The 22,239-nt window shown below is 42.3% G+C and overlaps 1 protein-coding gene across 3 annotated transcripts in view; it reads right to left on the reverse strand.

Annotated features, from left to right (window-relative positions):
- Positions 1–22,239, reverse strand: part of LOC127637311 (adenylate cyclase type 2-like) — a 105,303-nt gene that overhangs the window by 23,349 nt on the left and 59,715 nt on the right. For all 3 annotated transcript variants that reach the window (XM_052118422.1, XM_052118348.1, XM_052118490.1), the window contains 3 exons: positions 13,056–13,253; positions 5,560–5,724; positions 5,272–5,421 (listed from right to left, as the gene is read on the reverse strand). In XM_052118422.1, coding sequence (XP_051974382.1) covers positions 5,272–5,421; positions 5,560–5,724; positions 13,056–13,253 — 513 coding nt within the window. The remainder of the gene's footprint in view (positions 1–5,271; positions 5,422–5,559; positions 5,725–13,055; positions 13,254–22,239) is intronic.

The raw sequence follows: 22,239 nt of genomic DNA on the forward strand, positions 1-22,239 counted from the left end.
AGGGTTTCTACAGCCCTTACTTTGTTGTACCCAAGAAAGGTGCCAGCTTACAAACGATCTTGGACCTGTGAGTTTTCAATCGGACCTTGTCCAAACTCCCGTTCAAAATGCTCACCCAGAAACAAATTCTATCTGGTGTCCGGCATCTAGATTGTTTCGCAGCGGTAGACCTGAAGAACGCGTACTTCCACGTCTCAATTCGCCCTCGACATCGACCCTTCCTACGGTTCGCGTTTGACGGCCAGGCGTATCAGTGCAAAGTCCTCCCCTTCGGCCTGTCTCTGTCCCCTCGCGTCTTCACGAAAGTCGCAGAGGCAGCTCTTGCCCCGCTCCGAGAAGCCGGCATACGCACGCTCAATTACCTCGACGACTGGCTCATACTGGCCCACTCCCGAGAGTTACTATGTGCACACAGAGACCAGGTGCTCGGCCACCTCAGCCGTTTGGGGCTTCAGGTCAACTGGGAAAAGAGCAAGCTCTCCCCGGTCCACAGCATCTCTTTTCTCAGTCTCAATGACAGCACGTCTCTCCAACGAGCCTGCTCAGTCAGTGCTGAAATGCCTCACTTCCTTCAAGCCAGGCGCCGTGGTCCCGCTAAAACGTTTCCAACAGCTCCTGGGGCATATGGCATCCTCCGCAGCGGCCGCGCCGCTGGGGTTGATGCATATGAGACCACTTCAGCACTGGCTCTGGACTCGAGTCCCGAGACGAGCATGGCGCCGCGGCACGCACAACGTAAAAGTTACTTCTGCCTGCCGCCAAACCTTCAAACCCTGGACAGACCTCTGCTTTCTAAGGGCAGGAGTACCCTTGCAGCAGGTGTCCCGACGCGTTCTGGTCACAGCCGATGCCTCCAAATTGGGTTGGGGCGCCGTGTGCAACGGGCGCGCAGCCGCAGGCCGGTGGAACCGAGGCCCGCTGCGCTGGCACATCAACTGCCTAGAGCTGCTGGCTGTTTTTCTGGCACTGCAGAAGTTTCTCCCGTTAATTCGGAAACAAACACGTCCTAGTCAGGACAGACAGCACCACGGTCGTAGCCTACAAAAACCGCCAAGGTGGAGTACGCTCCCTCCACATGTCACAGCTCGCCCGTCGTCTCCTCCTTTGGAGTCAGCAGCAACTCAAGTCACTGCGCGCCACTCACATCCCCGGCAACTTCAATGTGATAGCGGACGTACTGTCAAGACAAAGCTTGCCTTGCGGAGAGTGGAGGCTCCACCCCAGTCGGTCCAGCTGATTTGGGACTGGTTCGTCAAGGCTCAGGTAGACCTGTTTGCCTCCCAAGAAACCTCCCACTGCCCGCACTGTTATGCCCGGACAGAGGCTCCCCTTGGGGCAGACGCGTTGGCACACAGCTGGCCTGCAGGGCTGCGCAAGTACGCATTTCCACCAGTGAGCCTTCTTGCACAGGTGCTATGCAAGGTCAGGGAGGACGAGGAGCAAGTCATTCTGGTAGCCCCTTACTGGCCCACCCGGACTTGGTTTTCGGACCTCACGCTCCTCACGACAGCCCCTCCCTGGCGAATTCCCCTGAGGACGGACCTTCCTTCTCAGGGACGGGGCACGCTCTGGCACCCGCACCCAGACCTCTGGAACCTCCACGTCTGGCCCTTGGACGGGATGTGGAAGATCTAGCCGGCCTACCATTGACCGTCATAGATACAATCAATCAAGCCACAGCCCCCTCTACCAGGCATCTTTACGCTCTAAAGTGGCGTCTGTTCGCGGACTGGTGTTCTTCCCGAGCCGAAGACCCGCAGAAGTGCGCATTTAGGTCAGTGCTCGTGTTTCTTCAGGAGAGGCTGGAGAGGAGGCTGTCCCCGTCCACCCTCAAGGTGTATGTCGCCGCTATCGCGGACCACCGCGACACGGTAGACGGCAAGTCTCTTGGTAAGCACGACTTAATCGTCAGGTTTCTAAAAGGTGCCCGGAGGATAACTCCCTCCCGGCCTAACCTGTTCCCCTCCTGGGATCTCTCGGTCATCCTTACGGGACTCCAGAGACCTCCCTTTGAGCCGCTTGACTCAGTTGGACTCAGGGCCCTCTCTCTCAAGACCGCCCTGCTGATCGCGCTCGCTTCCATCAAGAGGGTCGGGGACCTGCATGCGTTCTCTGTTAGCGACGCTTGCCTGGAGTTCGGTCCGGCAGACACTTTCGTGATCCTAAGACCGCGACCGGGCTACGTGCCCAAGGTTCCTACCACACCCTTCAGGGATCAGGTGGTGAACCTGCAAGCGCTGCCCCGGGAGGAGGCAGACCCAGCCCTTTCACTGCTGTGTCCAGTACGCGCTTTGCATATTTATCTGGACCGCACACAGAGCACCAGACGCTCTGAGCAGCTCTTCGTCTGCTTTGGGGGACAGCAGAAAGGGAACGCTGTCTCCAAGCAGAGACTCACCCACTGGGTTGTCGACGCCATTTCCCTGGCTTATCACACCCAGGCCGTGCCCTCCCCCCCTTGCGGGTCCGAGCCCACTCCACCAGGAGTGTTGCGTGCTCATGGGCACTGGCTAGGGGCACTGCCCTAGCAGACATTTGTAGAACAGCGGGCTAGGCAACACCTAACACTTTTGCGAGATTCTACAATCTCCGAGTTGAGTCAGTATCGTCCCGTGTCTTCTCAGGTACCGAGCCCGTAGAACTCGGTAGCACACACACGATCTGACCGGGTGAATCGCTTGCACCTAGCCCCTTCCCCCTAACCAGGGGAAACAGTGCGCCTTCATTCCCAGGAGATCCCAGGTTTGGGACACTGGTTGATTCCTCCCTAGCCCTCGTGGGTCGCAGTTCAGCGGAGGAACTCGCCAACCCAAGCCACTGCATGTACCGCAAGCTACCCTGTACTGGTATAGGTGCTCCACAGGTAAGGCCTCCTTCGGACTCCCCCTGTGTGTAACACCACGGTTCTCTCCCCTCTGGGAGCAGACTCCCGTGTTTCCCTTAGGCAGTCACGGCTGCCTCGGTTGCCGTGCTGTATGTTCCCCCCTCTATGAGGCTGGATCCACCACCGCACCGAAACGAAGAAGGGTTTCTACAGCCCTTACTTTGTTGTACCCAAGAAAGGTACCAGCTTACAAACGATCTTGGACCTGTGAGTTTTCAATCGGACCTTGTCCAAACTCCCGTTCAAAATGCTCACCCAGAAACAAATTCTATCTGGTGTCCGGCATCTAGATTGTTTCGCAGCGGTAGACCTGAAGGACGCGTACTTCCACGTCTCAATTCGCCCTCGACATCGACCCTTCCTACGGTTCGCGTTTGACGGCCAGGCGTATCAGTGCAAAGTCCTCCCCTTCGGCCTGTCTCTGTCCCCTCGCGTCTTCACGAAAGTCGCAGAGGCAGCTCTTGCCCCGCTCCGAGAAGCCGGCATACGCACGCTCAATTACCTCGACGACTGGCTCATACTGGCCCACTCCCGAGAGTTACTATGTGCACACAGAGACCAGGTGCTCGGCCACCTCAGCCGTTTGGGGCTTCAGGTCAACTGGGAAAAGAGCAAGCTCTCCCCGGTCCACAGCATCTCTTTTCTCAGTCTCAATGACAGCACGTCTCTCCAACGAGCCTGCTCAGTCAGTGCTGAAATGCCTCCCCCCCTTGCGGGTCCGAGCCCACTCCACCAGGAGTGTTGCGTGCTCATGGGCACTGGCTAGGGGCACTGCCCTAGCAGACATTTGTAGAACAGCGGGCTAGGCAACACCTAACACTTTTGCGAGATTCTACAATCTCCGAGTTGAGTCAGTATCGTCCCGTGTCTTCTCAGGTACCGAGCCCGTAGAACTCGGTAGCACGCACACGATCTGACCGGGTGAATCGCTTGCACCTAGCGCCCTTCCCCCTAACCAGGGGAAACAGTGCGCCTTCATTCCCAGGAGATCCCAGGTTTGGGACACTGGTTGATTCCTCCCTAGCCCTCGTGGGTCGCAGTTCAGCGGAGGAACTCGCCAACCCAAGCCACTGCGTGTACCGCAAGCTACCCTGTACTGGTATAGGTGCTCCACAGGTAAGGCCTCCTTCGGACTCCCCCTGTGTGTAACACCACGGTTCTGTCCCCTCTGGCGAGCAGACTCCCGTGTTTCCCTTAGGCAGTCACGGCTGCCTCGGTTGCCGTGCTGTATGTTCCCCCCTCTATGAGGCTGGATCCACCACCGCACCAACTTTTCCACATAGGCCCTAAGTCAGGCCTCTGATGGTTTTGCCACTCAAACTTGGCCTCCGCAGGGTCTTCTCCGCCCTGAATAAGGGCTAAGACCCCCTTCCCTCAATGCGTGTAAGGGCCCCGGCCTTAGTTGCTCTATGCGAGAAACATAGAGAGAAAAGAGGCCCGGCCAGGCTTGGCCGTTCCCAGGTTGGGGGCCAGCACCTTGTTCCCCCCTCCAAGGTAACGATAAGGAATCCTGATGGCTTAAATGGGGCATTGGGGAAGGGTACGTGCAGCCTGATATAGTTGGTCATCCTGCACGTAAGAATACCTGCTCGCTCCTGTATCAGCAGTTTATGTACACGGCTCAGCACATGGCACTTTTATAAGTGGACCCCTAGTGTCCCTTCTCTGACACAACGTGAAGAGAGCGACAGAAGGGGAACGTCTAGGTTACATATGTAACCTCCGTTCCCCGATGGAGGGAACAAGACGTTGTGTCTCCCCTGCCACGTCGCTGACCCGAGCCACTGTTGTGGCCGGACCATTTCCGGCTCCTCAGAAAAATCCTGAATGAACTCCCGTATTGCGCCGCTTAAATACCCGTATGTCCGGGGGCGGGACATGCAAATACTGGTTGCCAACTCTCATTGGCCTTTTTTCATAGTTCAGAGGTAAATATCGGCGCTCAAGAGAGACCCCTAGTGTCGCTTCTCTGACACAACGTCTCGTTCCCTCCATCGGGGAACGGAGGTTACATACGTAACCTAGACGTTCTGCTCACAGTTATCACTAAAAGCTGCATGTCTGAAGAACCCAAAAGTTCAGTTGTTCATTGTGTGATGAATCTGGCTTATACCTGGGCACTTTGCTTGAAAGAATTTGGAAAAATCCTAACCCAAATTTGTATAATAATAGAATGTTGGCTTTGTCAGGCCAATAAATTCACAAAGTGCTGACTTTACACTTAAAACATGCTCTTAAACATGATCTGACAAATAAAACGATATTTTTTCTATAATAATACATCAAGGGTGGCATGTTGGAATGTATATATTATTTGCTTACTTTTAACATCTATATGTTTGTTTTTGCTGTGTCTGTGGTGTGTAGAATTAAAGTAGTATAAGCACCTGCTGTCTCTTCTCAATCTCCAGTTTCATGCGAATGCCAAGGCAGCGGAGAGTATCCTGAAATGTCTGCCTGAGAAATTGCTCCATCTGAACCTTATGAAATGCCCCAACCATGCCTCCACAAACAAACAACACTGCATTTGACAACAACTAGAGTGAAAAAGAAAGAGAGACAGAGAGAGACTGTTTTACATTCTAACATTAAGGTGTTACATCCTTTTCGGTTTGTTTACTAACAGCTAAAAATTAAACTCCTTCCAACCAATCATAATCTTGATTTACTGTGACCTGATTGAGGATGACGTGTGTGGAGTAGAGATTTTTCACTTTGAGGTTCACTGACAAAACAATGATGTGAGACAGAGAGGAGATGATACTCAGAGTTACAGCATAGCTTATTTGGAACGGCAGCATGGTGTAGACTGTAATGATGATGAAGAGGAAAAAGGGCACCTAAAGAAAGACAGAGGAGTGAAAAAATATACAATAATACAAATGTAATATAACAATATACTATATACAGTTGATGTCAGAAGTTTACATACACCTTAGGCAATAAATTTAAACTCAGTTTTTCACAATTCCTGACATTTAATCGTAGAAAACATTTTCTGTCTTAGGTCAGTTAGGATCACTACTTTATTTTAAGAATGTGAAATGTCAGAATAATAGTGGAGATAATTATTTATTTCAGCTTTTCTTTCATAACATTCCCAGTGGGTCAGAAGTTTACATAAACTTTGTTAGTATTTGGTAGCATTGACTTCAAATTGTTTAACTTGGGTCAAATATTTTGGATAGCCTTCCACAAGCTTCTCACAATAAGTTGCTGGAAATTTGGCCCATTCCGCAAGACAGAACTGGTGTTACTGAGTCAGGTTTGTAGGCCTTCTTACTTGCACATGCTTTTTCAGTTCTGCTCACAAATTTTCAGTCGTATTGAGTTCAGGACTTTGTGATGGCCACTCAAATACCTTGACTTTGTTGTCCTTAAGCCATTTTGCCACAACTTTGTAGGTATGCTTGGGGTCATTGTCCATTTGGAAGACCCATTTGCGACCAAGCTTTAATTTCATGGCTGATTTCTTGAGATATTGCTTCAGTATATCCACATAATTTTCCTTCCTCATGATGCCATCTATTTTGTGAAGTGCACCAGTCCTTCCTGCAGCAAAGCACCCCCACAACATGATACTTCCACCCCTATGCTTCAAGGTTGGGATGGTGTTCTTTGGCTTGCAATCTCACCCTTCTTCCTCCATACATAATGATGGTCATTATGGCCAAAAAGTTACATTTTTTGTTTTATTAGAGTACATTTCTCCAAATGTAAGATCTTTGTCCCCATGTGCACTTGCAAACTGTAGTGTGGCTTTTTTATGGTGGTTTTGGAGCAGTGGCTCCTTCTTTGCTGAGCAGCCTTTCAGGTTATGTCAATAGGACTCGTTTTACTGTGGATATAGATACTTGTCTACCTGTTCCTCCAGCATCTTCACAAGGTCCTTTGTTGTTGTTTTGGGATTGATCTGCAATTTTTACACCAAACTACGTTCATCTCTAGGAGACAGAATGTGTCTCCTTCCTGAACGGTATGATGGCTGCGTTGTCCCATTGTGTTTATACTAAAGCTGCATTGAAACGATGTGTGTTGTGAAAGGCGCTATACAAATAAAATTGACTTGACTTGACTAGCGTACTATTGTTTGTAAAGATGAACATGGTATCTTCAGGCATTTGGAAATTGCTCCCGAGGATGAACCAGACTTGTGGAGTTTTCTGAGGTCTTGGCTGATTTCTTTTGATTTTCCCATGATGACAAGCAAAGAGGGACACAAGCAATATATCCACAGTTACACCTACAATTCAGTACACATCCTATCAGAATCGAATTGGCAAATTGTCTAAAGGCTTGACATAATTTTCTGGAATTTTCCAAGCTGCTAACTTAGTGTATATAAACATCTGACCCGCTGTAATTGTGATATAGGCAATTAAAAGTGAAAACTCTGTTAGTAAACAATTGTTGGAAAAAATACTTGTGTCATGCAGAAAGTAGATGTCCTATAAACAACTTGCCAAAACTATAGTTTGATAATATTAAATCTGTGTAGTGGTTAAAAAAATGTGTTTAAATGACTTTACCTAAGTGTATGTAAACTTCAGACTTGAACTGTATATGTATATATATATATATATGTCGGCCAATAATCGCAGGGTTGGTGGTTCGAATCCTGGCCCACACGTCTCCACATGCCAAAGTGTCCTTGGGCAAGACACTGAACCCCAAGTTGCTCCCAATGGCAGGCTAGCACCTTATATAGCAGCTCTGCTGCCATTGGTGTATGAATGTGTGTGTGAATGGGTGAATGAGACGCAGTGTAAAGCGATTTGAATACAGTTAAGGCTTAAAAAGGCGCTATATAAGTGCAGACCATTTACCATATATATATATATATATATATATATATATATATATATATATATATATATATATCTCAGTACCATCTAATTTAATGCCTTTTTTTAATGCCATTTTTAAAATTTTTAATGCCATACATGACCCATGACTAACCACGTGTGTGTGTGTGTGTATATATATATATATATATATATATATACAGTCAGGTCCATAAATATTGGGACATCGACACAATTCTAATCTTTTTGGCTCTATACACCACCACAATGGATTTCAATGAAACGAACAATATGTGCTTTAACTGCAGACTTTCAGCTTTAATTTGAGGGTATTTACATCCAAATCAGGTGAACGGTGTAGGAATTACAACAGTTTGTATATGTGCCTCCCACTTTTTAAGGGACCAAAAGTAATGGGACAATTGGCTGCTCAGCTGTTCAATGGCCAGGTGTGTGTTATTCCCTCATTATCCCATTTATAAGGAGCAAATAAAAGGCCCAGAGTTCATTTCAAGTGTGCTATTTGCATTTGGAATCTGTTGCTGTCAACTCTCAATATGAGATCCAATGAGCTGTCACTATCAGTGAAACAAGCCATCATTAGGCTGAAAAATCAAAACAAACCCATCAGAGAGATAGCAAAAACATTAAGTGTGGCCAAATCAACTGTTTGGAACATTCTTAAAAAGAAAGAACGCACCGGTGAGCTCAGCAACACCAAAAGACCCGGAAGACCACGGAAAACAACTGTGGTGGAAGACCAAAGAATTCTTTCCCTGGTGAAGAAAACACCCTTGGCCAGATCAAGAACACTCTCCAGGAGGTAGGTGTATGTGTGTCAAAGTCAACAATCAAGAGAAGACTTCACCAGAGTGAATACAGAGGGTTCACCACAAGATGTAAACCATTGGTGAGCCTCAAAAACAGGAAGGCCAGATTAGAGTTTGCCAAACAACATCTAAAAAAGCCTTCACAGTTCTTCAACATCATCCTATGGACAGATGAGACAAAGATCAACTTGTACCAGAGTGATGGGAAGAGAAGAGTATGGAGAAGGAAAGGAACTGCTCATGATCCAAAGCATACCACCTCATCAGTGAAGCATGGTGGTGGTAGTGTCATGGCGTGGGCATGTATGGCTGCCAATGGAACTGGTTCTCTTGTATTTATTGATGATGTGACTGCTGACAAAAGCAGCAGGATGAATTCTGAAGTGTTTCGGGCAATATTATCTGCTCATATTCAGCCAAATGCTTCAGAACTCATTGGACGGCGCTTCACAGTACAGATGGACAATGACCCGAAGCATACTGCGAAAGCAACCAAAGAGTTTTTTATGGGAAAGAAGTGGAATGTTATGCAATGGCCAAGTCAATCACCTGACCTGAATCCGACTGAGCATGCATTTCACTTGCTGAAGACAAAACTGAAGGGAAAATGCCCCAAGAACAAGCAGGAACTGAAGACAGTTGCAGTAGAGGCCTGGCAGAGCATCACCAGGGATTAAACCCAGCGTCTGGTGATGTCTATGTGTTCCAGACTTCAGGCTGTAATTGACTGCAAAGGATTTGCAACCAAGTATTAAAAAGTGAAAGTTTGATTTATGAATGTTAATCTGTCCCATTACTTTTGGTCCCTTAAAAAGTGGGAGGCACATATACAAACTGTTGTAATTCCTACACCGTTCACCTGATTTGGATGTAAATTCTAGAGATGCACCGATTGCAATTTTCTTGGCCGATTTCGATTTCTTGCAAGTGTGACCTGCCGATATGATTTTTTCCAATTTTCTTTCTAAGAACTATTACTGACCACATATACAAACAAAATCTACCTTTCTTCAATGCTAAATTTTATTTTCATAATAAAATTAATTATTAAACATTACAATTTCCACAATTTACAAACTGCACTAAGTTACAGGATCTTCTCTCACTTAAACAACTCTCAAAATAAAGTGCTCTGTGACTAGAAAGAGGTAGAAATAACAATTAACTGCAAATGAGTTGCTTTATATAACAGATGTCATTTTCCACTATTTTTATAAATGGACCTTTTTCTCTTTATTATTCGTCTAACAAAACAATTCCAAAGATCTGAAAAACTGAAGTGTCCAATACGCTCAACTTACGTTAGATGTACAAATATCAGTTGTAAAACTGAGCACTGCTTCGGGAACGGCTTCCATACCTGTCAACACTCCCGTTTTTCCCGGGAGGCTCCCGTAATTTGTATGGCCCAAACCTGTTATATGAATAATCAAATCAATTTTTTATTCCAAGGTGGTCCAGTTGCCAGATCTTGAATGAAATGCATCCTACTCACACAATCGACACATCATACACATTACAAATCATTTATGACCACAATCTGGCAACCTACAACCCATTTGCGCTGTTGATATCTGCGCAGGTAGTAGACGCGGGATGTTAAATCAAGCATCACTGCTCCGGTAAAAAAAACAAAATACACATGTACATTTAACAACAGCTGGATGGAAGAATTGAATTTCATATCCCGAAGCCATATCGACAATGCCCACGCCTTTCCAATGTGTGTCGCACTGATTTTAATATCGGACACGGTGGGAAAAATTACGTTAAATCACAACGGCACAATTTGTATGTATTTAGCCTGCCTCTGCCATCCAGCACCCCCCTTCCCCTCTCCCGGATTTGTGTACCCAAATGTTGACAGATAACAGGCTGCGTGTGTGACATGACACGAGATTAAACAACTCGGGCAACGCGACGTCGTAAAGTACCTCCTACTCTGTATCGAGGAAATGTATCAGATTTCTGAAGCCTCTGTCCTCAACTATGGAGAACAGCTGGTCATCCAGGGCCATGAATTCCATAATTTTCCTCGTAAATGCTTTGGTATTTTCGCTGCTCATACCTAGGAATGATAGGAGAGGCTGCTGACTTGTGGCTGGCTCTGAGCTCTGGCTAGCTTTAGCCGCTTTCACTTTTACGCTTCTTTTTTAAAATGGGCATTTTCAGCTGGGTGATGGTTTTATAAATGTCTAATTAGGTTTGTTGATCCGAAAGTTATTGTGGTGGTTCCCCCAGGGTTTACTTTGGCCTTACAATTATTACACATTTCGAACTTTATGTATTCTTCACTCACAGTCAAGATCTTCCACGCCAATAAGTTTACGTGCAGCTGTGACGTTATTGCCTGCGCCGCTGGCAACAAAACGGCTTGGAATCGGTAAGACGTGAGGCTGACCGGCCGCTTACCGGTCAGGGCCAAGCATGCGGAAAATCGGCTAATTCAGGTCCCTGGCTGGTCGATCGGTGCATCTCTAGTAAATACCCTCAAAATAAAGCTGAAAGTCTGCAGTTAAAGCACATCTTGTTCGTTTCATTTCAAATCCATTGTGGTGGTGTATAGAGCCAAAAAGATTAGAATTGTGTCGATGTCCCAATTTTTATGGACCTGACTGTATATACATATATACACACACATATACTAGGGCTGCACGATTTGGACAAAATGTCATATTGCGATTATTTTGACAAATATTGCGATTGCGATTTAAACTGCGATTATGATGGTAATGTTTTCCACACGTTCAACTGCAAAAAGTCTACTGGGATTTTTGCACTTGAGCCCTCTTAAAAAGAAACAAACTGAGACCTTTTTTCAGTTCAACCACAAACAAATAAATACATAAACAATGAAACAAAGTCTTCGTCATATACAAATGTTACCATCCACCATGTTCTGATTTGTGACAGGATCTCAGCCCACTAATCATCATCATTAGTTTTTGAAATATAGTCAACTTGAATATTAGGAATGCTCCAATCAGGAATTTAACATCCGATACTGATCTCCAGTTTTCTTTTCATCTCATCAATCGATGCTGATCATTTAACTTTTTATCAGCAGCTCTGTCAAAACTGGTTATATGTAAGCTTTCTTCTCAATGTCACTGTTAACTACATTTCCATGTTGGTAAAACCAGTTGTTGCCTAGTTTTTGCTGTCAAAAATAATGTTGGTTGATTAAATAATTCAGTCTACACAACATTATTTTAAAATATAAATTGTATTCCTTATTCTAGGGCTTAAAACCTAGTAGGCTTATGCAAACTATTCTTTACTGTATATAAGATAGTCCTAAAGAATGAGGCTTAATGTCAAACAGAAGTTGAACCGATAACCCATTGTGTAATTAAATTTAAAGTGAAAATGTTGGATAGTTTGTCACTATTTAATGTAATTATTTGTATTCATTATTTTATTATACTAAATTTAGCAATGCATTATATTATAGCAACTAAATATTTGATATAGATTTATTATATGTTCCTTCCTTTTCGTTTTGTTGGATGTTGGTAATATTAGTTCCGCTTTCACTTGTTTTCGCGGGGAGTGTAATAAGGGTGACACACTCTCTTGTGAGGTAAATGACAGGAGAATGAAGAGATGTTTCTGGACTCTACAGGTGTTTCTGTTAATGCTGTTTGCTCAACAATCATTTAATAAAGATGTTTGAATTATACCCCATCTTGTAATCTGCGTTATTATTATTATGATACCCGTGCCTTGCGGAGACTGAAATGCTGCTACCGCAGACAATAATAAAAACCGCTTCACGTGCCAGTTCAGTGTAAATAAAGCGTTTAGCGCATGTAAGTTAACTGAACCGTACTCAGAGCACTTCTGTTACTCTAAACGTTAGAATGCGAAGTAACTTGAGATAGTTAATTGCCGTCTGCCTTTTACAGACAATTTGTGGCAATCGGACTGCATATGAGATTTAACGGCTCCATGTTGACAACCAACCATGTAAGCAACCAGCCACTTTTGCTGGAATTTGCACTGTCCCGTTTCTTTGCAACTTTACTAAATTTATGTTCTCTGTTCTAAATTCTCCAGGTCCCAGCCCGCCGCTCCATCAATTTTACACCGGCCGGAAGCAATTACCAAACAGGATCCGCGTGTTTATCACACCAATGTAGCCTACATATTTTACGACAGCAAATCAAAGTTATTAATTGTGAAGGCTATATTCAAAATAAATTGGTAATATTATTTATCAAAAATTTTTAATGCCTGTAGGAATAACATTTAATTCTTTTTAATGCTATTTATGGCCTTAATTTTTGCAAAATCCATTTAATGACTTTTTATGCTTTTTAATGCCCTGCGGAAACCCTGATATATACAGTATATTATATATAACATTATCACACATAAAATCACTATAGCTTGGAAAGCATTTAATGACTAGTATGGAATTATTAAAAGCTGGACATATAGCATGTTTATGTGTGTGATAGACAGCATATAAGAATGTATCTGCTGTGAAATATGCAAAGTCATATGAGGTCATGTACTGTAAGTGTTTGTTACCTGGTCCCATGGTTGTATTCGGTCTGTGCTGAAAATAAAGGTGAAGCCCATTGTGAGGTGTGTAGCCCACACAGCCAGACCGAGCAAAGTTCTCCATCTTTGAGAGAGGGTCTCTGTACACACTAAAATAAACACAGCCAGGAACAAGCAGAACGTTCCTCCAACAACACCTACAAATGCAGCATGCTCCTGTGCTTTCTGAAAAACACATACATAAAGAGAACAAGGTGTTAAAATGCAAACATGTGAATCACATAAGCAAGCACATTCAAAGGGTTTGGAAAAAGCAATGTGTGTGTTGTGAGTGCATAATCTTCCATTGAAAACTTTAGAATTGTGCGTTTGTTTAGCGCTCTCTCAAGGAAAACGTTGTGACAGTGTGTCTACGTGTTTGTGGATGCACTCTTTCAGACAGAGCACAATGATTTAATTACATTATCAGTCTAGAATTAACCACCTGTGTGGGCAAAAAAAAAAACAGCTGCAAGTCAAACAAGCCACTCACCCGCCCACCTGTATACACACTCACTGCAGTGAGTCCTCCACTCATGTTCGCCCAATTAAATCAACTGTTCTCAAACCACCCTGAATTACCACTGAGCTACTTCACTGCTTCTACTTTCAAATGAAGCACAGATATGTGCCTAAAGCCAAATCACACACATATACACACACTCCCATTATCCTATGGACTTTGTAAAAAATAGTAAAACAAAAACACAGGCCCACACACAGAGCCACCTTGGCCTTATTCTGTTCCTTCCACAGCCGATTGGTGTTGAGCGAGGACGTTGCAGACATTCACACAGATGGTATAGTGCTTATGTGCTAGGGAGATCGACAACAGCCATACGGAAGGAGCATTCTGTACCCTTCTCCACAACCAGCTGACTGCAGAGAAAATGTGTGTATGGGTGTTGGGTTCACCCAACATACTGTATACAGAACAGCTGGCTGAGAATGTGGCAATCAGAGGACACAGAGAGAATGTCATATGATATGCTGCTTATTTTCCAAGAAAAAGTAATTCTGATTGACTTGGAACAAACTGGTAGATAAAATATTGAAAACACACAATGTCCTGTCACTGATACTCCCAGTTCCTGTCAGCTTTGTGGCATTTTGATCATCATGGCGCAAATTATGCAATTCATCCTCTGGGTACTACAGAGGATCCGCATCTTAACTGTTGCAGGCTTATGTAAGAGAGTATGCTTCAATCATCCGCAATGTGGCTGAGGACGCTTGGATCAGAAAGCAGTGATTTCATAGTCAGTCCCCTTTGAACAGCAAGGAAAATAATACACTTTTCTCTATGAAATGTCAAGAATATACTGTACATTGTTAAGGCAGTTTGTTTTATGGGAGACACTGCTCTTGAGCTGGTGGGTGTTTAATTTTAGTCTTTAGTGTGTGTGTAAGTGTATATGCATCGGTCATTAACCTAGTTTCCATCTACTTTTTGCGCTGTTTTGTTATCGAAAAAGTGAAAATGCGTAAAATAATGTTTGCGAAATTTGCCGTCTTCTGCCTGTTTCCATTCAGATGGCCTTTTATCGATATAAATGTTGTGCGTGATGACGCCTTGCTTAAAAAAAAAAAACACTTTGCCACTTAAGTTTTGGTTTATCGCAAAAGAACTCTACCCATAAGCCATAAAAAAAATCACTAATTGTGTACCTTTCACCTCCCAGATGTCTCTAATCCCCCACCCCAGAAGTTTTGAGGAAAATGGGGAGAGTATTGAAAATCATAATCGGCAAACAACTTCCGAATTGTTGGAAATCCTGAGCATTGAAGAAGGTTGAGATATGGTGAAATTCCTAGATGAGCTCTTCCTGAGTCTGCTCGACATAACAGGCCATAAGCTGGAAATCGAGCAAGCTCACCGAGTCCCGGCTCACAGATTCACTGAGGGAGACAAGCCCTGATCAATTCTGGCCAAATTTCTGAGATTATCCAATAATGATCTTGTGTTACACGAGGAGAAAAGGAAGGCTTTCTTGGAAAAACCACAACATTTTCTTGTTTACAGACTTTGTTAATTTGACAAGAGAGAAATGTGATTGATTCAAGGAATACAAGCATCTCTTACATCAATGGAAGATCGCTTTTGCACTGATGTTTCCGGCCAAATTGAGAATAGATACTAAGGATGGCCACAAAATATTTACATGCCCACATAAAGCACTGTCTTTCATAGAGACAATGGGGTGATTAAGCCATTTGATGTTTCTCATGTGGCTCCCAAGTGAACTTGACTTGCTGAATATACACTTGACTGTCTGAGGAACCTGGGCACAATTTTTGTGATGGGTCCGCTTAGCTGGAGTTTGTTTTGTGTAGTAACACTCCTTCAAAAAACTCTTGCATCGATGGATGATCGCTTTTGCACTGATGTTTCCGGCCTTATTGAGAATAGATACTAAGAATGGCTGCAAAATATTTGCCTGTCACAACAAGCAAAGTCTTGGACTGAGGAAGTCATGGTGTGTTTCTCACATTGCCCCAAGTAATCTTGTCTCACTGAACATTTGTTGGACTGTCCGAGGAAACTGAACAGTATTTGTGTGTGTGTGTGTGTGCAGGTTCCACTAGAGACTGGAGTTTGTTTTGGGGAGGAACACACCTTTGATACAATTTTGTGAATTAATCTACACGTTCTTTGTGTTTAATTTGCCTATTGGCTGGAGTTTGTTTTATAGATTATTTTCTGTTATGTAATTCTGTTTCACAAAATTTGTATAAAAGCACCAGTCTTGAACAATCAAGGTTGTCATGGCGGCTCCTGTAGGCGTACATGGACTGTTTGAGTTTAAAGGGATGGATGCCGGTTGGCGTTGTCGTGCGTGGGTTTAATGCACACATTTTTCTTTTTTCTGTTGTATGGTTTGGGGCAAGTTCGGGGTTTGACTGTTGCACTAATGGGGAATGTGGTCTTTATACTTTTATTTTTGACACACAATCTATTTTTTCTAACATGTCAAAATGTCAAATGTTAGTATGAGTGGATTGTCTCTCACCACGTGGAATGTGAATGGGTTGGGGCACCCCAATAAAAGAAGGAATGTTATTTATTTTCTTAAACATAAGAAATATGATATAGTGTTTCTTCAAGAAACACTTCTTTCCCCACTGAAAGCTGAAAAATTTGGGAAGATATGGGGTGGACATATTTTCTTTAGTGCTGGCTCAAGTTAAAGAATGGGGAGTCATCACATTGATAAGTAAACATCTACCATTCAAATGCCTCAAACAGATTAATGATAAATTAGGAAGAGTCATTGTTTTAGCAGAAATTCATGGGCAAAGGTTGATTTTGGCTAATATTTACGATGATGATCAGGGTTTTTTAATAGATCTTGAAGGGATGTTGCAAGCTGCTGACACCCCTTATGATATAATATTGGGAGGAGACTTTAATCTTTTGATGGACTCAGTCCTTGATCATAGTGAAGCAAAAGTGTGTAAGCCCCCTAGAGCAACACTGATGCTTCACAGGATGTGTAAAAATCTTGGTCTTACAGATATTTGGAGACTTTTGAACCCATCTGGTAGGGACTATACATTTATTTCATCAGTCCATAAGATTTATTCTAGAAGTCCCTCATTTCATCTGTTGTTGGATGGACTAAATTACTTTATAGAAATCCGGTAGTGGTGGTACAAACAAATGGATTAATTTCAGATTATTTTACTCTGGACAGGGGCACCCGGAAGGGTTGCCCTCTTTCCCCATTATTGTTCTGTCTTACCATGGAACCATTAGCAGCCGTGATAAGAAAGGAGGATGATTTTCCAGGGGTGATTGCAGGAGGTGTGGTGCATAAGCTTTTGCTTTACGCAGATTTTATTTTATTATTCGTCTCTGACCACACTAGATCTATGCCTTGCCTCCACATAATTATTATTCCTTTTCTAAGTTCTCAGGATACAGAGTCAATTGGTCTAAATCCAAAGCTCTGGCTCTAACAGTGTTCTGCCCAGTAACAGCTTTCCAGACTTCCAGTGGCCCAAACAGGGCATTAAGTATTTGGGCATTTTATTCCCAGCAAATTTGTCTGATTTAGTTAGAGTTAATTTTGATCCCTTAATTAAAAAAGTTTTGAGCGATGTGGGCAGGTGGGCTTCATTAAAATTATATATGATTGGGAAGGTTAACCCTCTGGGGTCTGAGGGTATTTTGGGCCCTGGAGAAGTTTTGACATTTGTGCTTTTTTCAGTTGCTTAAAAACATATTAATGGCTAAAGTCTTATAACATTGTATTCAGCACAAACTGGGCACAATAATATGTGGGCAACATGTGTGTACATGTTTGTATTTTTGAGAAAATAATGTTTATGCATGGTTTTTGAAAAAACAAAAATTTTTAGTCACTGAAATAAGGCCATATAACACATACTAAACATTTGTCCACAAGACTTTTGAGAACTGGATCTTGTAGCCTAGTCTTTGCTACAAAATGATGTGAAAACCATCCTGATCACTCATTCATACAAAACAATATAGTAATTTAACTTTTGTAAGACACTTTTAGTGTTGACAGGTAATATGCGAGGAGGCGTGAATTATCATGAATATGGAGGTCATTTACACCTGAGGATACAAAGACCCCTCCTATGGGCCCATCAATGAGGAATAGAGAATGAATGTGAGGAGACTTAATGATAAAAATCAAGTTTTAAGTTAAAAGAAGTAATCTGACTATATATTTTCTTTACATAACGACTTTACTTAATTTTATACCTACACTACCGTTTAAAAGAAGTCTCTTCTGCTCACCAAGACTGCATTTATTTGATCCAAAATACAGTAAAAACATTGATATTCTGAACTATTTTTACAATTTAAAAGAACAGTTTTCTACTTAAATATATTGTAAAATGCAACTTGTGATCAAAGCTGAATTTTCAGCATCATTACTGCAGTCTTCAGTGTCACATGATCCTTCAGAAATCATAATAATATGCTGATTTTCTAATATGGGCACATTTAAAGTGTATTTTACTAATTTAATCTGAACACATATTTGCAAGCACTAGCTTTGTTGATGATGAATGGCATTTTAAACACTAGATAAAATATAATCAAAACATTCATATTATTTTTATATCATATTACATATCATATTTATATCATACAGCATACAATTTACATGTACATGTACATGTTTATATAAAATAGCATGTCAACTAATGAAAACGAATTGACTTACTCGTCTGAAATTGTATCCTCAGCTGGATCAAGTATCTCTTCAAAATAAAAATGTTCATCGGAGTCCCGCTCTTCTTCTGAGGAATATGTTAAACCTTCCACAATATCCTGGAGCTTTCTCGCCACGTGTCATTGCAAACGTGCAGAGAAATGAATGAAAAGTGTTTACAACCTCAGAGTCGGGGGCGTTTATTATTTGCGTTGATCGTCTCAGCACATTAGCGTAAGAATGGCGCGCTCTGCTGGTGGGTGTGATCACATTACAGATAATGAGATGGACCGGTAAAAACTGTACATCGATTTGTTTCAAACAGATTGCATAGCAGGAGAATATTTGTTTTAAATTGGAATATTTTTATTTAAAAGTAGAAATCTTAAGCTTTCTTTAGACATATGGTTCATGTTTGAGTGAAAAGAATTTGCAGAGTTTCAGTTCATTTTTGTGACGTGTTTCTGAAATATGCTCGTGGAGACAGAGACAGCTTACAGCTCACCCTTTTTATTTTCTTTAATTTACAAAAGCACAAGATTTTGTTGTTATTGTGAGTGTACACAAATAAAAGTAGACCCTTTATAGTCTCTAATGATGTCTTACACTTATCTGTATACCCAAAATGACAGAGAATTTTATGTTGTTTCCACTGTAATGACGACCCCAGGGGTTAATGTTATTAAAATGAATTGCATTCTAAAATGTACCTACCTGTTACAATCTCTAAGTATAGATGTCCCCCTCTCTTCCTTTAAGCAATTTGATACATTTTAATAAGTTACATAGACCGATTGACAAAGGTTGGATAGGCCTACCCAAGATTTAGTTGTATTATTTTGCACTGGGCCTCAGATATTTGGCACACTGGTTGATTCCATCTGAGAGAGCCCCTCCCTGGTTTTGTATTGAACTGGAAGTTCTTGCCCCTATTTCGCCACTGCAAAGCCTTTCTATTAAACTAACCAGAGAAGTTAAGTTACACCCTGTTATCTCGCATTTGCACTCATTATGGACAAAAGTGTCCAGTGTTTAATTCAGACATTTATTTGAATGTTGCCTCAAGCATATGGCTGAACCCAACATTATATATTGATAAGTCCCCTTTCTGCTGGTCACAGTGGATTGTGAGGGGGGTTCCTACTAGTGTTGTCACGGTACCAAAATTTCAGTAGTCGGTACCAATACCAGTGAAATTTCACGGTATTCGATACCATTTTTGGTACCAAAGCAAAAACACAAAAACAGGTTTCTGAACAACACTCTTTTAATAACAAAGTCTACAAAACATTAGCAGCAGAACTAAGAACAAAAATATGCCATTGAGCAACATTTTAATTTAAATATATAATTTTTTAATTATAACAAAACTGAACAATGTATGCTTAAAGTATTTTTGAACACTTATATAAGATTTGCTTCAACATTTGCAACTTTTAATTTAAATGTTTACCAAGTACTAAAAATCTAAACCTAAATAAACAAGCATACAATAGAATTAATAAAAAACTATTTCCAAACTAATGTGCAAAGTGCTCTCTTATTAATAAAGCTGCATTTTGCCATTTTTCTTCATGATAAGAAATGCATATGGACATATATATACAGGTGAAACTCGAAAAATTTGAATATCGTGCAGAAGTTCATTAATTTCAGTAATTCAACTTAAAAGGTGAAACTAATATATTATATAGACTCATTACAAGCAAAGTAAGATATTTAAAGCCTTTATTTGATATAATTTTGATGATTATGGCTTACAGCTTATGAAAACCCCAAATTCAGAATCTCAGAAAATTAGAATATTACATGAAATCAATAAAAAAAAAGGATTTTAAATACAGAAATGTCGGCCCTCTGAAAAGTATAATCATGCATATGTACTCAGTACTTGGTTTGGGCACCTTTTGCATTAATTACTGCCTCAATGCGGCGTGGCATGAATGCTATCAGCCTGTGGCACTGCTGAGGTGTTATGGAAGACCAAGATGCTTCAATAGCGGCCTTCAGCTCTTCTGCATTGTTTGGTCTCATGTCTCTCATCTTTCTCTTGGCAATGCCCCATAGATTCTCTATGGGGTTCAGGTCAGGCGAGTTTGCTGGCCAATCAAGCACAGTAATACCATGGTCATTGAACCAGGTTTTGGTACTTTTGGCAGTGTGGGCAGGTGCCAAGTCCTGCTGGAAAATGAAGTCAGCATCTCCATAAAGCTTGTCTGCTGAAGGAAGCATGAAGTGCTCTAAAATGTCCCGGTAGACGGCTGCGTTGACTCTGGACTTAATAAAGCACAGTGGACCAACACCAGCCGATGTCATGGCTCCCCAAACCAACACAGACTGTGGAAACTTCACACTGGACTTCAAGCATCTTGGATTGTGTGCCTCTCCATTCTTCCTCCAGACTCTGGGACCTTGGTTTCCAAATGAGATGCAAAATTTGCTATCATCAGAAAAGAGGACTTTGGACCACTGAGCAACAGACCAGTTCTTTTTTTCTTTAGCCCAGGTAAGACGTTTGACATTTGAAGCCCATGTCCAGGACCCGTCTGTGTGTGGTGGCTCTTGATGCAGTAACTCCAGCCTCAGTCCACTCTTTGTGAAGCTCCCCCACACGTTTGAATGGCCTTTTCCTGACAATCCTCTCCAGGCTACGGTCATCCCTGCTGCTTGTGCACCTTTTTCTTCCACACTTTTCCCTTCCACTTAACTTTCTATTAATGTGCTTTGATACAGCACTTTGAAAACGTCTTTTGCAATTACCTTTTGAGGCTTTCCCTCCTTGTGGAGGGTGTCAATGATGGTTTTCTGCACAACTGTCAGGTCAGCAGTCTTCCCCATGATTGTGAATTCAACTGATCCAGCCTGAGAGACCATTTAAAGGCTCTGGAACCCTTTGCAGGTGTTTAGCTGATTAGAGTGTGACACTTTGACCCTACAATACTGAACCTTTTCACAATATTCAAATTTTCTGAGATTCTGAATTTGGGGTTTTCATAAGCTGTAAGCCATAATCATCAAAATTATATCAAATAAAGGCTTGAAATATCTTTCTTTGCTTGTAATGAATCTATATAATATATTAGTTTCACCTTTTAAGTTGAATTACTGAAATTAATGAACTTTTGCACGATATTCTAAGTTTTCGAGTTTCACCTGTATATATATATAGATATTATGATTAAATACGTTCTAATCTAGCTGCATTAAGCATGTGCGCTCGAGGGATGTGCGTCCCCAAGGCAGAGTCTCTCTCAGCCGGGTGCAGTTTCAATCTGTTCCCCTTAGATCGGGACATTCGCGCAACTTATAGAAGAGGCACCGACCACACAGAGAAATGCCAGTTTCTGAGTTTATAATTATTAACATGATCTGCTTCTGTATTATTTGAACTTTAATAAAGCTATAACGCATTCGATTTTACTGCATTTAAGATGTAACGCCGGGATGTTTCCTTTAAAGAGCTCTGCCTCCGTTTATTCCACAACGGTACATGCTTCTGAATGTACTTTTTTTATAATTCCCTAGTACTTTGGGATCTACATAAAATAAACTGTGAAAGTTTCGAGTGCATCTGGACTGATCTGTGCAATTATTCCTCCATCAGGCGTGAACTGCTGCTCTCATGCGTCATCCTTACAGTTTAATGTGATTTCATGTTACGTTAAATGAGATCAAACGAACATTTTTCGGCAATTTTGTATTTCTGACGATGTCGATAATGTCGACTAAACGTTTCAGCCCTATTGCAAAAGATAATATGCTTTAGTTGCTTGAATAAATCTGGGTGTCTGTCTTCCATGTGCTTTATTAAGTTTGATGTGTGTCAGAAAATTGCGAAAGCAGCGTTTACAAATAGGTTTTTGCTGATCTATGATGTTTCCCTAACCTATGAATTTCCAAACCTGGCTTTTTCCACTTTTCTTTTTGACAAGATTCAGTTGAGACTCCGCAGCAGCAGCTACTTTGCTTGTCGTCATCTT

Source organism: Xyrauchen texanus, chromosome 1 (genome assembly GCF_025860055.1).
Source record: "Xyrauchen texanus isolate HMW12.3.18 chromosome 1, RBS_HiC_50CHRs, whole genome shotgun sequence".
Taxonomy (NCBI): domain Eukaryota; kingdom Metazoa; phylum Chordata; class Actinopteri; order Cypriniformes; family Catostomidae; genus Xyrauchen; species Xyrauchen texanus.